At 42.3% G+C, this 16,972-nt stretch overlaps 1 protein-coding gene across 1 annotated transcript; it reads right to left on the bottom strand.

The window, feature by feature from the left end:
* Nucleotides 1–617: 617 nt before the first annotated feature.
* Nucleotides 618–7,891, bottom strand: C1H3orf38 (chromosome 1 C3orf38 homolog). Its single transcript, XM_086617382.1, has 3 exons — nt 7,759–7,891; nt 6,106–6,326; nt 618–2,476 (listed from the first exon to the last, which is right to left on the bottom strand). Exons 1-3 carry the CDS (start codon nt 7,889–7,891, stop codon nt 1,901–1,903), a joined length of 930 nt encoding a protein of 309 aa, XP_086473508.1. The 3' UTR covers nt 618–1,900.
* Between the last annotated feature and the right edge of the window lie 9,081 nt (nt 7,892–16,972).

The raw sequence follows: 16,972 nt of genomic DNA, 5'->3' as shown, positions 1-16,972 counted from the left end.
ATATTCAGGCTGTGACCAAAAAAGCAAATCCTCACCTCTGTCCCTCAAGCTGACACTAGCACTTGTGTGGGCAGCCTCCTTACGGAGCTCATCGGCCTGAAAGCTCCCGACAACGAGCTAGTTTTACCTGGGATCGGTCCCCACTCTCTCCTGTTCAGAGTTAGCACAAGCATTAACTGCTGACCCAAGACGGAAACACGGACAGGTACCCGAGTGGAGGAAGGGGACCACCCGTGCCACATCACCCTAAAGCAGAAATGGAAACTACACCCTGAGCCATGTTCGGATGTAACACACTGACTTAAGTTAATAGCTACGCTGCCAGCTTCAAAGCACAGTTCTGCAAACGACAAAATACTTGGCTGAATTACAGACCATCATACTGAGAGTTGAAAAGGCACCCTTTTAGGCCTTGAGGTAGGCTTTTGTCCTCACCTGAAGACCAATGCCATTCTCAACATACACAAGGAAACTAAACGGCTTCTTCTGATTTTTAAATTTGGGTTTATTTTTCTTTTTATACATCAGTAGCTGAAGAACCCACAACTCAACTGTTTATTGGGAAAGAACATTCCAACACAGTATTTGAACTTTTGCTTAGAAAATAAATTATTTTAGAAACTTCTAAAGAGAACTCGAGATCCAGTCTGTCCATAAAAATCAGTTCTGTGCATACCTGAATATTCTTGTTTCCCCTCACCCATAATTTTACCATTTGTCATCTTTGACAAACATATCAAAACCAAAATAACCATTCCCATGTTAGGAGGAATGTTTCCGTTTTCACAGCTTGTATTGGTGAAGCTATAAAATAAAACCAAAACTCACACACAATCCAAGCAAGCTCTGGAAAAAGAAGTTTTCATCTTATTCCACCTCTAATCCCTTATAAGTTAAAAAAAAAGTAAAAAAATTCAACTTCTGCAATGACAATAACTTCAGTTATTAAGTAGTAATTGGATAATTTATTTAATATCAGCTGTCATTGTTACGGCCCAGTGTTAACAAATTGACTTCTAGTCAATGTAACAAAGCAGCTCAGAGTAGATAAAATTTTTGAGAAAATATACAAAAATCACATCTTATCTATTAAAAACTCCATTGTAGGTATATACAAAATAATTATCAAAGCATTTGGTTCATAAAGTGCTGCTGTAAGTCATGAAATCAACTACTTGATTCAAGACAGTGCTAGAAATGGATGCCTGGGCAACCATCTCAAATTCGTCTGGCTGGGGACACAGACAAAACAACAAAGAGTTTGTCTGTTTTCATTACAAAGTCGGAACCGTAAGGTAAAACGGAAGGAAGCAACTAACCCAAAGAGAAAAAGACTTGAACTATGTTAAGTACCCTGCATTGTCCCATTAAGCTACTGGTATTGTTCAGTGACAGAACCACATTTAGAACATAAATGGCAGCATCTCAAAGTGGCAGATGGTTTTCTTGGGTCTTAGATGCCAATTTGGATACTCCCCAATCCCAATTTCGAAAAGCCAGAAGCAATGACTTCCTGTTACAAACGAGATAAGAGTTTAAACTCACCTGAAGAGAAGCAACCTGCAGTTCAGGAACCCCTTGTCATCTAGTTCATCACATACTGCTGCCGACCCATATTTAAGTGTAATCACGTTTTGTAACCAAGAACAACTAAGCTAACTCCATTCCTAACTACAGTACAAAATCTAAAGTAATACTCTGAAATATTTGTTAGCTCTGGAAAGGTGCCCAACAGCATCACCCGTACTAACACTTTAGACTCTGTATCTCAGTTTGTCACCCAGCAAATTTGACTCAAAAAAGAGACATCGCATGGCTGCAACCATTTCAATATTTGACTATGCACTACAAGTGCTGTATACTTCCCCCTCACCCAGTCACTGAGTTGTGAAAGAATTGCTTAGAATTTCTGAGGTTCTACCATAATCAGTTCTTTCCCATCATACAACTCTTGCAGGTGGTTTGACTCATATCTTATGGAGGGTTTTTCAGTTTGCATCCCATGCTCCAGAGCATTCTGTCCAACTATTTTCAGATTCACAGCTTTTATTTTCCAGGTATTCTCCCTAACAGGACAGCTAATGAGTCCAAAAACTAGTTCAAAGATGCCCAAACAAGCGTTGTCTCTATGCACCGTGCCAGCCACTGCTACCAGTACTAACCCATGTGGAGACCTGGCACATTTCAGTCCATTGGCATGTAAATTAGGGTTGAATAGAAGATACTCTTCTTTAACCAAGGAGAGCAGACGAAGGCTCACCATTTCAGCACCAACATATTCTTCCATGCTTTTTTCTAATGTGTTGTAACAGAACTTCATTCTGGCATCCTCCCAAAAATGCTGTGGTCCCCATCTTTCTTCAGATTTTACTCCCAAGGGATGTTGAGAATTCAGGAGTTCAAAGAACCATTGACAGAATTCTGATCCTAGATCACGAATGTCATCTTGTGGTGGCTTTTGTCTCTCTCCATGACTCTGCAATCAAGCACATTTTTGTCTTAGAACTATTTAGCCTTAACATGCGATATTACCACTTAGGACAACACAAAATCATGTAAATACTTATTTTAAACATTCTAAGTCTCCTTCAAGGGTTCTGAGACAGAGTGCCTGAAGAAAAACAAAGTAAAATCTCATTTATTTTTAAGATCATTATTATCTTATCTTTGGAATCAGGGTAGGTTCTTTGAATTACAGTTAGAATAGTCCTTCAGCTTTGTCTTGGTCTACAATTTATAAACAAAGAAGAAAATCCTGGTTCTGCTGAAAAAGGACAGGGGAAGGACTTCTGAACTACTTCTATGAGACCAGGATTCTCACACTGAGAGACAAAATTTCTGCTGAGTAAAATAGTGCCTGGGTTAGTAACTTTTCACTGGCCTTTACATTTCCAAAAGCAGGTTACAGAAAAACAAGAAGACCCAATCTGAAAAGTTAATCTCATACTAAGGCGTATCAATATCAACTAAGGAGTGCTTCTAAATAAGCAATTACATTGACATGTTTTTCCTGTTTCACGTTGCCTCCAGTCTCTTCTTTTTGGTAACTTTTGGTTTGGTGAATGGTGTTGATCTGTGCATCCTCATATAGCTGATAAGTACAAATAGTACGTATCAGGAAGTCACCTTTTGAATATGCACATCCTAATACCTGAAGCTGACAGAATACTTCTGATTTATGGAGGTATTTTACCTATGTCAGTGGAATATACACTAACAAAATGCACAACTAATCCAGGAAGAATTGACACACGTTCCAGAACGTTTTCTCCACCAGATCACGTGCCTGAATTTAGCCCTGTTTGGCAGTAAGACTGCCAAAAATAATCCGAGAGATGCGTGGTCACTTCCATGAGTGATGTTTGTAGTCTTCATCCTATTTCTAATAGGAAAAGATCTCAAATAAAAGAAAACATAACTTATTTTACCTTTGCTCCTCCAAACAAACAAGAGTCTTGAGGAATCTCAGTTACTTTTCTAATCGTACAACTGATCGCTTAAAACAGACCGAGACAATATGACATTGGGATAGGAGGGCTGCAGGGATTTTTACAAAGCAGCATAAGCTTACTTGTGGAATAAAGGCAACTCCATTCATCCTGTCATAAAATCCTTTGTTCAACATTGAATCTGCTGAGAAAGTATTTTTAAGTAGTGAGACAAAGTAAACATTGCTAGCAGACAGCCAAACCTTCAAAGAATAATTTGAAAAGGCTCAGTCAAAGATTCTTCTCTTGTCTAGAAGCCTTAGAGAAGAATGGGTCAGAGAAAGAAAGCATGAAACTATGTAAAACACATCTTCCATTAGTTCCCCATAAGTTATGGACAAGCCACTTGTGCCCTTTTTTCTTTGTTCTACAGAACATGACAAACACATATGCCTAAAATACATCCAAGATGTTAGGGGGGTAAGAAATACTTCAAAATAATATTTACATTTAATGATGGGTTGCTGAGACTGACAGCAGAGTGGTGGGTATAAAGTTTTGAAGCCAAATTCAAGTAAGTAGCAAAAGCAAGTATCAGTGAGGAACCAACGGTCATATTATTAAAATTGAAACAGAAGAGGGTGACAAACCACTCCAAGCGTTGTATCACTAAACATGTGCTGCAACAAAGCAAGCACTAAGATTTTTTAGATATGACTATGGGTCAAACTAGGAAAAAAATCTATTCCTTGCTGTTGAATTCTTGGTATGTCTGCAACTATGTGTAGAAGAATAGCAAAATTGAAACACAAACATTTAGGAAACAAGCTGCTTAGCAACCAGATATTTAAGATAGGTTTTTGTGTTGATTATAAAACTACATTTGATTTAGAGGACACCTCTCTCTAAAGGAAGCATCACTGTAAAAGGCAACAATCAAATGTTCAAGTAACAGTCCTGTGAGCCTATTTAATTTGTATATACGTAGTTTATTTATCCTCTGCTTTCTCTTACAATAGGTAAGATTTTTTACTTTAAAAAAAATCATCCAAACTTTCCAATGTAAAGATACATGATCTCTGACTGTAAGGTGACACCTTTTTTGAACAAGAATTAAAAGTACAGTTATTTTGTAGGGCTTCTTAGTATTTGCAACTTGACAGCAAGACATTCAGAAGTACATCAAATGACAAGTTTGTTAACATTGAAGTCTAGTAAGTATTAAATTAAGTATGTTTTAAGTAAATATTAAGTGATTAAGTATGAAAAGTTTAGAGACTTCCATATAGAAATGCTGTGTTTGTTTCACACTAAACTGTAATTCATTTCTAATTGTTATGTAGGTTCATGTTACCTGTTTCTTCAAAGTGGCGAGGGCCACAAGAATTGAGAGAAAACAAAGGCAAAGAAAGATGTATGTGATAAACCAGTTGAACTTCTCATTCTTTGTGAAAGTGTTTCAAGTGCTGTGGAGAATTTAATTTACTTACCTTCGATCATACAACTTGGCAAAGGGTTCTTGCAAAAGGAACATTTTTTTTCCCAACGCAGGCACAAAAATATTTGTTTTGAAAACCATTTTCAGCTATATCATAACTCCTGTCAATTAATCCCTGAGAGAAAGCTCAGTGCAATAGATTATCGACAGCTACAGAGCTCTAACAGCCCAGCTGGTGGGGCTGTTGCCCATTAGGTCTCAGAAGTACAACACTTGAAAGAGCAAGGTGGCTACTTAGAACTACATGGTAAAGATCCAAGACTAACGAACAGTGAAAGTTCATTACATCACAAGGATTTGCTAAATGTCAAAATTTTGACCTTCAAAATAACCTGTAATTGCCAAAATACATGTAGTTACACTGTATTGGGTGTTACTTATACCAAGGGAAAAACCGGTACAGACTTGGCACTGCTACAACCTTTACATTTCAATTATATAAAAATTTGCTAAAATCCATTCTGCACTCTAACTGCAAGATGTAAAAAGGAAAACAGCTCACAGACAGTGTTACTTTGATTGCACTATCTCTAGAAGCAGACCAAGGCCACTTACAAAAAGGCAGTTTTCTCTCCGTTCGCTCCCTCTCGCCCCCGTAACGTTTTAGACCACAGTCCCACAGACGCTTTTGCCCTCTGATCTACAGGCAACAGCATCTTTTTGCTCTGCTCTGGGATGTGCCCTACCAAGTGGAATCACTAGTGCCTGGTGTGGCTGGAGGATGACTGGAAATCACAGATCTATACCAAAAGTTTAAGAAGATCCACCATATTAAAAAATGACAAGGGGCAATACAGGGTTTCTGTAACATTAACGCTGTTTTCAGTTATCCTTGAATCCACAGAATTATTTGTGAATACCCTCTAATTTAGCTTACAGTACAACTAAAAAATTAAAAGCATGGAGAACATCCCACATGTTATGGTTCAAATGCACAAATACACTTTGCAAGATAGAGCAGAAGACTGCGCTCTGCAAGTGACACATTGGCATAGACTTTAAATGATGTAATTTAAAAAAAAACCAAACAAACAAACAACAACAAACGTTAAAGAGATCCAGCACCTTCCTAAATACAGGTGAAGAGCCACACTTTGGATGTGCATTAGAACGTTTACACTGGTTATCCTGCAAAAGCAGTTCTAAGCACCCTCAGGTCTTCCAGAAAGCAGTGCTCACCTCTGCGTGTGGTTTTCTCTCCCCTGACTCTGAGGCAGGTGTTGTGAGCTGCCCACTCCAGTACTGCTTTACACGATCGATGAGTAGATGTTTCTCAGAGGAAGGAGGTACTGGAATTTCTTGTGCTGCCAAATACTTAAAAATTATTTCTCGATAGACTTTTCTGCGTTTCAAAAGTTCTTCTACACTTTGGCTGTAAACCAAAATGGCATGAATGGCTTCTGCAAAGAAAGAAATTTAAGTTAGCAGTTGTTTCTCTCACAATTACAACCCTAACCTACGCCATTTCTTTACAGTTCTTCTGAATATGAAATATGAGTCTTAATTTCTGCATCAAATGGGTAGTTCACATGATTTGGTCAGAGAATACATCGTTGCTTTGAAGAATATGCAAGTTTTCAAATGTTTCCCATGAACAGAAAATTGACAGAAATGCAGACAGAGAAGATAACTAAGGTAATCTCTGATTCCTCCTATGCTGAACAAGAATTCTAGTACTAGAAGTTTGCAGTTTTTCAGACAACACCCAGTAGCTTGTGAAAGTGAGGTTCCATCTAGGATCCTGAAGACTGACAAAATTAAATCTTTTATTTCCAAGCTAATACAGTTACTAATCCTAGGTTCGTAAGAAAGCACTATGCATTGTAGCACAATGACAGTGCATTGAAATGTAACATTAAAAAAAAAAAAAATCAGCTACAAGGCTCTGTGGCAAAATTAGGAACCATGACAAACTGAAATTCACTTTTAAAGTGGTTGTGGTAGCCAGTTCTCACCCGAACTGCAGCTGGGTACTTAACATGTTACCTATAAAAACTGTAAGTTTAAACAAGAAGAGATTAACAGCTGAAGTTAAAAAAAAAAAAGAATATATTTTAATTTAACCTACAACCACTGCAAAAAGTAGACTGAAAAAGCAAGAAGAAAAACTACAGGCATAAGAAACGCGTTTGGCAAATCTTACAGGTCTGAGTACCTGACCACACGAAGCACATTCAAGGTTTTTGGACGACTATATTTTCAGGGCAATATACTGAGTGGCCTCACGTAACTCTCATACAAAATTACATTATACGGAACAAATCTCATCATCTGCAAAGCGATGGGGGATGGACATACAGATCAGTATCTGACTTGTGGTTTACCTTTTCAAAACCTGAAAGCGAACGTCCTTGATGCTTAAGTAGCACCCTTCCCTTCCGTCCCTTTCCTTGATGCAAACAGCAAGAGACATTTGGGTTTTAAACACGTTTCTAAACCCTGGCAGGGCATAGCAGGGACACGGCAGTGCACGAAGCTCACCAGGAGAGTGGAATAAGAGAGAAGTGCTGGAGACCTGAAAATCTGCGACAAGCCCCCAGCAGCGGCTCGGCAAGTTCCCCGGCCGCAAGAAACCCCGCACTCCGAGCAGGCAAACCCCGGCGCTGCCCGCCGGAGGAGCAGGCTCCCGGCACTACACCCGCACGAAACGCCCCGCACCGGGCAGGGCGCGGCGAACCCCCAGCCCAAACCCCGCTCGGTGAGCCGAGCCGAGCCGGCCCGGCCCCGGGGGCACGGGGACGGGCTCCGGCACACCCGCCCCGCGGCCGGGAGGGCGGTCGGGCCGGGAAGGCGGCCGCAGGAGCCGGCGCTCCCGCCGCGGGCTGCGCGCACCTTGGCGGCTCTCGGGGTGCACCAAGCGGTTGGTGACGGTGTCCGTCAGCGCCATCAGCTCCTCCGTCTCCAGAAACTCCAGGAGCGCGCGGCATCCCGCCTGCTCCCGCTCGCTCAGCCCCAGCGATGCCATCGCCCGGCCCGATCCGATCCGGCCCGCCGGGGCCAGGGGCGCCGCCGCTTTCCGGACCGAACTCCTCAGCAGCGGCAGCTTCCTGCCCGGCGCTCCGAGCAGCACCGGCGCCGCGGCCGATAGGCGCCGGCGGGAAACAGCGGCGGGCTCTGAGGTTCCGCCCGGGAGCCGGCACCGCCGGCGGGAGGAGCGGCGAAGCCGGGCCGCCCCAGCCTCCTCCCGGCAGCGAGGGAAACCTCTCCCGGGTTGCGTGCCCCGGCCCTGGGAGCTGCCTGTGGAGCACAAGGGCCAGGCAGGGCAGGACTGGATGGCTGCAGCCCGGCCCGCGGCTGGAGGACAGCCACAGGGAAGTGAACTTAAATGTATACATCGTATACATGAAGAGTTCACGATTAAGTAGCACTCTTCCCTTCCATCACATCGGGAAGCTGTCATGCAGATTTTCTTCCCCTGCCCCTTAAGCCAGCACGGCGCTGCTACAAAGTGCCCTGCCCCCGCCTGCCCCGCACCGCTGGCCCCAGGGGTGCGGTGACTTCCCCTCCTGGGCATCCGCAAGCCCAGCGGACCACGCAAAGGAGAACGGAAAGTGAATCTCACACAACTGTTTGCTTTGATGATGGTTTTTCGTCGTTGACACAGAGCCAATGCATCCAGTCTCAGTATTTCCAAGCAGCTCTCCGCGGTCACAGCCTGCCCAGCAAGGGAGGCCTTACACAAACCAGGCTCCCAGCAGGATACGGCTGTGCACAGTGGCACCATCACATCCTTGGGAATGGCTCTGCACTCCTGCTGAGGTCAGGCAGATGTACTTGATGCTCATAGAATCATAGAATGGTTTGGGTTGGAAGCAACCTTAAAGATCATCTAGTGCCAACCCCCCTGCCATGGGCAGGGAAATCCTCCACTACACCAGGTTGCCCAAAGCCTCATCCAACCTGGCCTTGAACACTTCCAGGGATGGGGCATCTACAACTTCTCTGGGCAACCTGTTCCAGTGCCTCACCACTCTCAATATAAAAAATTTCTTCCTTATATCTAATCGAAATCTCCCCTCTTTCAGCTTAAATCCATTGCCCCTTGTCCTATCACTACACACCCTTGTAAAAAGTCCCTCTCCAGCTTTCCTGTAGGCCCCCTTTAAGTACTGGAAGGCTGCTATAAGATCACCCCGGAGCCTTCTCTTCTCCAGGCTGAACAGCCCCAACTTTCTCAGCCTGTCTTCATAGCAGAGGTGCTCCAGGCCTCGGATCATCTTCGTGGCCCTCCTCTAGACCCGCTCCAACAGGTTCATGTCCTTCTTGTGTTGGAGACCCTGTAGCTGAATGCAGTACTCCAGGTGGGGTCTCATGAGAGCAGAATAGAAGCTCCCTGGACCTGCTGGCCACGCTTCTTTGGATGCAGGCCAGAATATGGTCGGCTTTGTGGGCTGCAAGCGCACATTGCCGGCTCATGCTGAGCTTTTCATCCACCAGCACCCTCAAGTCCTTCTCCTCAGGGCTGCTCTCAATTCATTCTCCGCCCAGCCTGTACTTGTGCATGGGATTGCCCCGACTCATGTGCGGGACCTTGCACTTGACCTTGTTGAACTTCATGAGGTTCTCACAGGCCCATCTCTCCAGCCTGTCAAGGTCCCTCTGGATGGCATCCCTTCCCTCCAGCGTGTCCACAGCACCACACAGCTTGGTGTCATCAGCAAACTCGCTGAGGGTGCAGTCGATTCCACTGTCCATGTTGCCGACAAAGATGCTAAACAACACTGGCCCCAGTACTGACCCCTGAGGAACACCACTTGTCACTGGTCTCCACTTGGACATTGAGCCATTGATCGCAACGCTTTGAGTGCGACCATCCAGCCAACTCCTTATCCACTGAATAGTTCATCCATCACATCCACATCTCGCCAATTTAGAGACAAGGATGTCATGTTGGACAGTGTCAAACGCTTTGGATAAGTCCAGGTAGGTGATGTCAGTTGCTTTTCCCCTATCCACTAATGCTGTAACCCTATTGTAGAAGGCCACCAGATTAGTCAGGCAGGATTCGCCCTTAGTGAAGCCATGTTGGCTGTCACCAATCACCTCCTTATATTCCATGTGCCTTAGCATAGTTTCCAGGAGGATCTGCTCCACAATCTTGCCAGGCACAGAGGTGAGACTGATTGGCCTGTAGTTCCCAGGTCTTCTTTTTTTTCCCTTTTTAAAACAGGGGGCTGTGTTTCTCCTTTTCCAGTTGGTGGGAACTCCACTGGACTGCCATGAAGGAGGAAGAAGTAAGAGAGAAGGAATATTAAGAGCCTTTGGAAGTTTACTGATAGGCCTCAAGCTGTGGTAACATCTACAGTAGTCACTTCAGCTGGACTGACTGATCTTTGAGTATCTGAGATGCAAGCACTGTGGTGTTGAGTAAGCCTTTCACTTGTGACTGCAGGAGCTGTTGGGCACCTTCAGCAATAACACCAAGCAAGTTACACGTCTGCAAGAGTAGGAAATCTGACAGCACAGCACCTGCTGTCCTGGTTTTAGCTGGGACAGAGTTAGCTCTTCTTTTTAGCAGCTAGAAGAGCTCCGTGTTTCGGTTTTACTCAGAGGCTCGCTCTGAGAAGAATGTTGATAGCAAGGTGATGTTTATAGTTGGCACTGAGGTCTCAAGGACTTTTCAGCTTGCTGTGTTCTTGCCAGTGTGCAGGAGCACAACAGGATAAGGGGGGAGCATAGCCAGGACAAGGGGTCCATGACTCTCCTTACGATTTGTACTTGGACTTAAGATTGAGGGCCAAACTGGCCAATTAGTATTCCATATCATGCAGCGTCATGCCCAGCATAAAAGTGAGGGGCAGCCAGAAAGAAGGGCTTTTGCGCTTTGGCCCTTTCACTGCTCCGCTCTTCTGCGCTTTTGCTCTATTGCCTTTTTTTTCTCTCTCTCCCAGCACTCCCACTCTCGGAGTACTCTCTCTCTCTCTGCCCTTCTCTATTTCGGGGCCTCGCGTTCCTCCGGGATTGCAGCTTCGGGACGAGACGGGCTGCGGATAAGAGGGGGCGGTGAGCATCTACACTGTGTATTAAATCATCTGTATTAAATTGTTCTTATCTCAACCCATGGGTATCCCATTTATCCTTTAATTCTCTCCCTCATCCCTGGGGCTGGGGGAGGGTGAGTGAACGACTGTGGGGGGGGCAGTTTGGTTGCCGGAGCGGCCTAACCCACGACACCTGCCTAAGGAAAGAAAGTTCTATCAGCCAAAGCTGCTTTTCTGCTACATGCGAGGCTTGAACCTTGTGCTACTTCTCCACTTGGCAGCCTTTTCTCAGTCACAGGCAGAAAAAACAATGATGGTAACTTTATGGGTGTCCTGGTTTCAGCTGGGGTAGAATTAGTTTCTCTTTTTAGCAGCTAGAAGAGCTCTGTGATTTGATTTTAGACTGAGATGTGTTATGAGAAGAATGTTGACAGCGCACTGATGTCTGTAGTTGGAACTGAGTTTTCCAAGACTTTTCAGCTTCCCATGTTCTTGCCAGTGTGCTGGAGCACAACAGGCTGGGGGGGAGCATGGCCAGGACGGAGGGTCCACACCTGCCCTTATGATTTTAATTTAAACTTAGGATTGAGGGTCAAATTGGCCAATGAAGTATTTGACATCATGCAGCGTCATGCCCAGTATCTAGATGAGGGCTGACTGTTAACGAAGGGCTTTTGCTCTTCTGGGGCTCTCTCTCTGAGTGCTCTCTCTTTTCCGGCCTCTCACTTGTCTGGGATTGCACTGTCGAGATTTATCTGTTTTGAGATCATTAGTCCAGGATGGGACGGGCCTTGGTCACAAGGTGGTGAACAATTACACTGTGCATCACTTGTTTGTATATATTATCATTATACATATTTATAGTCATATATTATTATCAGTAGTAGTATGAAATTGTTCTTATTTCAACCCACAGGTCTCCTTCTCTTTTCCTTTTTAATTCTCTTATCCCCAGGGGATGGAGGATGGTGAACAAGTGGCTGTGTGGCCTTTCCAGCCTAAACTACAGCAATGGGTTAGGGAGAGAAAAGGAGGAAAGATGAACAAAAAAGGAAAAACCCAAGAGCAGAAGCATCAGTTGAGCTAAAGACCATACGCTACATGAGGGCTGGTGCTGAGAAAAATGCAGGTGCAATGTAAAGCAAGTAAAAGCAGGCACTCCAAACTCATGTTTTAATACAGGTAGCATAAGGAATCCACCTTCGGTGCTAAAGCTGCCTGTGGTTTCAGAAACAGAAAGACCTAGATTCTGCAAGGATACGCAGACAGTTGCTCAGGTGATGTTTTTGTGCCAAGAGGTGACAAAATAACTGAACAGTTCTTTATGGTAGGCTCTGCTCAGATCTGTAGTAATGAATGCCTGCCCTCAAGATCCTGTAAGCCTAAGACAAAACACTTACATGAACACAGAACACATCCCTACTCCCCATGTTACATAGATTTGTTTCAGATGATTTCTTCTTTGAGGTCTAAAAAAATTTCCATGCAGATCTCCCAGGTTCATCAGAAGGAAAACCAATACATATTCAGCTAGAGTAACAGCTGTTCTCTTGAGCTAGAGCAATGAATGCAAAATAAACAGCTGAACCAATTTTGCTCATGAATTTTAAGCCTTTCAGTCCTATAGCATCTGGAAGGATTCAACACAATAATGCTTACTGTCTGCCATGCCAAATACCCTCCTCATGTCTACACTGATTTAATGCTCTTTACGCAGCTAGAGCAGCATGTAACAGCTTCTGTTGACAAGATCAGCCTCACCTATAGCACACATGCCCCTGCCATACAGCTCTTACACATTCTGTAAGACCAGTCCTTCATGTAAAAGCACGATCTTCCACCACAATATGCCGTGCAGAATTCTGCATATACCTATTAGTTTACACAGCAAGATTGGTTCATGAAAAATGAGACCACCTACATGACACCCAGGTAATTTTGCTGCTGAAATCTTGAATTTCTTGAAATTAACCCTGCAAGCTTAAAATGAGAAAATGCAGCCAAGAAATATAAATGACCTTTCATTTTGTTTTATGTTTCAGTAAACCTGTTTAGATTAGCAGCCTTTGGGGGAATAACAGCTAACAATATTCTAGAACTCAGGAAGAAAAAAATAAAGATACCATTTAAAAAATTATATTATTTTGAGATGTTTGCTGTGTTTTCAATGATTTTTTTTTTCTCAAGATGCTGTGGAATGGTTATATACCCATTAATTCTGAAAGAAAAGTTCGTTGTCATCAGAGAGATTGGAGAGCCTCTTCAATGTTCATAACTGATTTCTTCCTCTCCCTCCCCTTTCTTATTTCAAACGAAAGCCAGGATTTTCTGTAGGTTTATTCCTATACCTTTTAAGTGCTTCCCCTTTGGAGCTGGTGGGGGGAAAAGAAGAAAATATTAGAAATAGGTTTTATTTTTTTTTTGTCTTTCCCATACCTCAGAATTCCCTAGAGTTTTTATTCAAATTTTCAAAATTGACTTTGATCATTGACAAGGAAGACAAACTGGAATTCCTAAAGGGGAAGAAAGAGGAAAATTATTACCCTATATAAACAAAAGATAAATAGAACTCTTGTAACATTAAACTGCAGTCGTAATTTAAGGAGTCACTACAAGTGATCCTCTCCCTTTGTCCTTTCCTCCCTGCCCTATTCATAATTTTATTTACTGCAAATTATATCCCTAAAAAGTCAACCATCCTTTTATTTCCAGGAGCACAGTGCAGAAGTCAGGCACTGAGACAGAAAGTACTGGATTTAATTATATTGATACATAGGAATATACCTTCAGGCAGTGTTAGGTACTGCTCTAAGTCCCATAGGCACTGCTCTGCCACCAGCAAGACAGCACAAAATATATCCAAGGTTATTTGGATTGGCAGGAACTGACCTTAACTGAAATATCAGTTACACTTTTTTTCCCTTCCTTCAAAAGCTAAGCAAAATAAATGAGAAATTACTGACAACAACAAAAGCAAACATGTAAATTTTACAGTCATCTGTAGAAGTAGCTGTTTTATAGGTGGGCACAGTCATAAGCTGTAACAACTTAAGGACATTTACATACTTAAATGACACTGGCCGTTGCATTAACTCATTTTACCACTGCTATCCTACACTAAATTTTCCAACAAGTTAGCTTATATAGGGTTGATTATGCTGGTAGACAAAGATGACATGTACAGCCTGAAAGAATGTATTACGAAAACTGACAACAGTAGCAAGCTACCATATGAAGTATATTCAGTTTAACTGTACCTCCCATTCAATTTGATTTCATAACCTTGAACTGGTATTTTATACCTCCTACCTGCCATCATTTTTTGTTAAATGTTTTTCCTTACATATTTTTTTCCCCTGGTTTTCCTGTTAAATTTTTTCCTTACCTAATTCTAAAAATCAGAAAAAAATTGTTCCCAGTATGATTTTTTTCAGCTTTCAGCATAAAAAATTCAAGTATTAAAAATCCTCTATATACCAAACAACCTCAAAGTTGGCATTTGTCTTAAAATTATGTGGACCCCTTTGGTCTATCAAGTCACTTCTGACTCTTGGGTGCTTCATTCATCCAGGCACCCCAGCCTCCCTTTGGCCTCAAAGCTAAGTAGCTGGTCTGCACAACCCAGCTATTTATCACTGGACACCAAACTTTTCCTGTGCCATTTACCAGCCACACTAACCTGTTGTGAAGGAGGCCACTGATGAGAAAACTTACAACGCTGCATTCGGCTACAGTTCTACTGAGAAATTGTTATTTCTGCCTGAAACGTTAACATGTCAAAGGAATTAAAACAATATCTAGGGCATAAAAGTTTACATTTGGTATGTTAATGTACTTTACAATGAATTTATGTATACATTGCCATTTTGATAAATATTTTGCCTGCAAAGTGCATATGCCATGGTACCAGAGATTTAAGAACCCTTAGCCTTGTGTCCAAACTTAGTAACTTTCTCATGCAAGGACCTTATCGAAATTATACAAAGTAGAAAATAAAGGCAAGTTTGAAGTCAAAAGTTAGACAAAAAAAAATCCACCATTCAAAATTTGGCAGAAGACAGTCAAAATCTGCGATCAAAGAACTATAAGAATTTACAGGGCTCTGAATAATAAATCTAAATAATCCAGCATTTTCAGATGATAGTATTGAACTTTTTGAAGCAAAAGAAAACGCAATGACACTGTCTTTATCTCTGGACTACAGCATTCAATCAAGGGGACTAAACAAAACAATGGAAGCAAGTGTATCACACTAGAGGTTACTATCTCCATTAGCAGCATGATCAGAAACAAACACGAAGCTCAAAGTGCAACAACTGAGGCTCAGCTCTATATACTCGTGCCAACCAATCTTCTTAAGAGGTTTAGGGCAGCGTTTAGTACTTGAAACGCAGGGTCGCTGGAGAACTCTCACAATTTTATGCTGGAGAAAGACAAACACAACTAGAAGCAGAACTTCCTTAAAACTGCTGCATCCAGACCTATTTGTGGCAACTAGTTCCACTTTCAAGCCCTACACAATAGCTTTAGATCGGTTAACATTCACCGTGTTTTGAAGTCATTGTCCCCCAGGGGTCAACAACATACAAACCATTAAAGAAATCTCCAGACCCATGTTCATTTTAAACACCATGTTCGGCCTTCCCTTGCAAGCTGTAATATATTCCTTCTGACCACCACTGCCTCCATCTCTGCCCTTCCAGCCTTACGCCCTTCTCTGTACGCGTGTTAAAAAACACTACACGAGCCCTCTGTTACCAGGTCAGAAACTTCACAGGCCTGTCCTGCCCCGAGATCTGGGCTGGCCACTGAGCAGATTCCTATTTCCCCTCGCGTTCCGACGGATTCCCTTTATCAAGGAGTGTATCATAATCTGAACAATACATGGTGCTTGTAAGTTACAGGTATATATGCACTAATTACAGAGTTCCCAGTGCACGTGGCTATTTGAACATATGATCTTCAATCTGCCAGCGTTTTGAAGATGTTTAGAGCCACTCAAACCTGGGGAGTGGACTGCTGGGTGTCTAAGGTCCCAACACTGATTGAAGCTTTTTCTGCAGTAGTTGTGTTCTTCACCCATCTCAGACTGACGACCAAAAAAGCTATTCCTCTCCCTCACACATAGGCATGCTTCTCTCTTCAGCAGTTATCTATTTGTACAGAATCTGTAATAACACTATGGCTTTTTGAAGACTTATTTAGCTAACAGATCCCAAATATACAAAAGCAGGTAGATAATTAGCTGGAAGGAAGAAAAAGGGGAAGGGGAAAAAAAAAAGACAGGATTTCTGTTTTAATCTCCTTGGTAATCCTGGGTATTCTTGGATACACTTAAATAGATTTCATCTATTCAAATCCAAATATCCACAGAACTGGAACATCAAGACCCGGCAGCTTTACACAGGTGCTGTGCCACAATCATATACCAAACACAACACAGTAACTATAAACATTACTACAGTGTTTTCAGAGTGATTCCCCAAAAGACAAGATCAATTTCTATCAACAACAAAGACAATGTTTTATTGAACAAATCTATGTACAGTACAAAAAAGTTTTTAAAATGAAACACTACTGTTGATTTATTGCAGTTTGATGGCTCAGTTTTAATTTGTACTCTTATATAAAATGCAAAGTAAAATAATTTAACATTCAACAAGGAAGCACAAATTTTCTTTCTTGCTGAACCTGTAACAACTTTTACAAATTAACAGAGTCCCAAAATGCATACACTGCATTTAATCAGAAAGGTGTTATACAGTACCAAATAAATTAAGAAAATAGTAACACTACCACCTCCTTTGAGCATTTTGTCCATACCACTGGTGTTAAACAATAAAAAGAAATGAGTACAGCTGAACCCTCAATGTGATATTAAAATCACAAAGTTTAATGTTATAAATTACCCAAACTATACAATTTATATAGTTTTAATGAATATGGCTAATTAACCAAAGTACCAGTGACCCTTCCCCACAGATATGACCACTTTCAACCTACTTTCAGTACTTCTGTTTTTGTTAAAGGTGCCCAGCAAGCGGCAACTCTTGGAAAATCAGAAC

Source organism: Tauraco erythrolophus, chromosome 1 (assembly GCF_009769465.1).
Source record: "Tauraco erythrolophus isolate bTauEry1 chromosome 1, bTauEry1.pri, whole genome shotgun sequence".
In the NCBI taxonomy this organism is placed as follows: domain Eukaryota; kingdom Metazoa; phylum Chordata; class Aves; order Musophagiformes; family Musophagidae; genus Tauraco; species Tauraco erythrolophus.
Note: the sequence above shows the minus strand (reverse complement) of the source record. Positions and strands in the feature narration are given on the sequence as shown.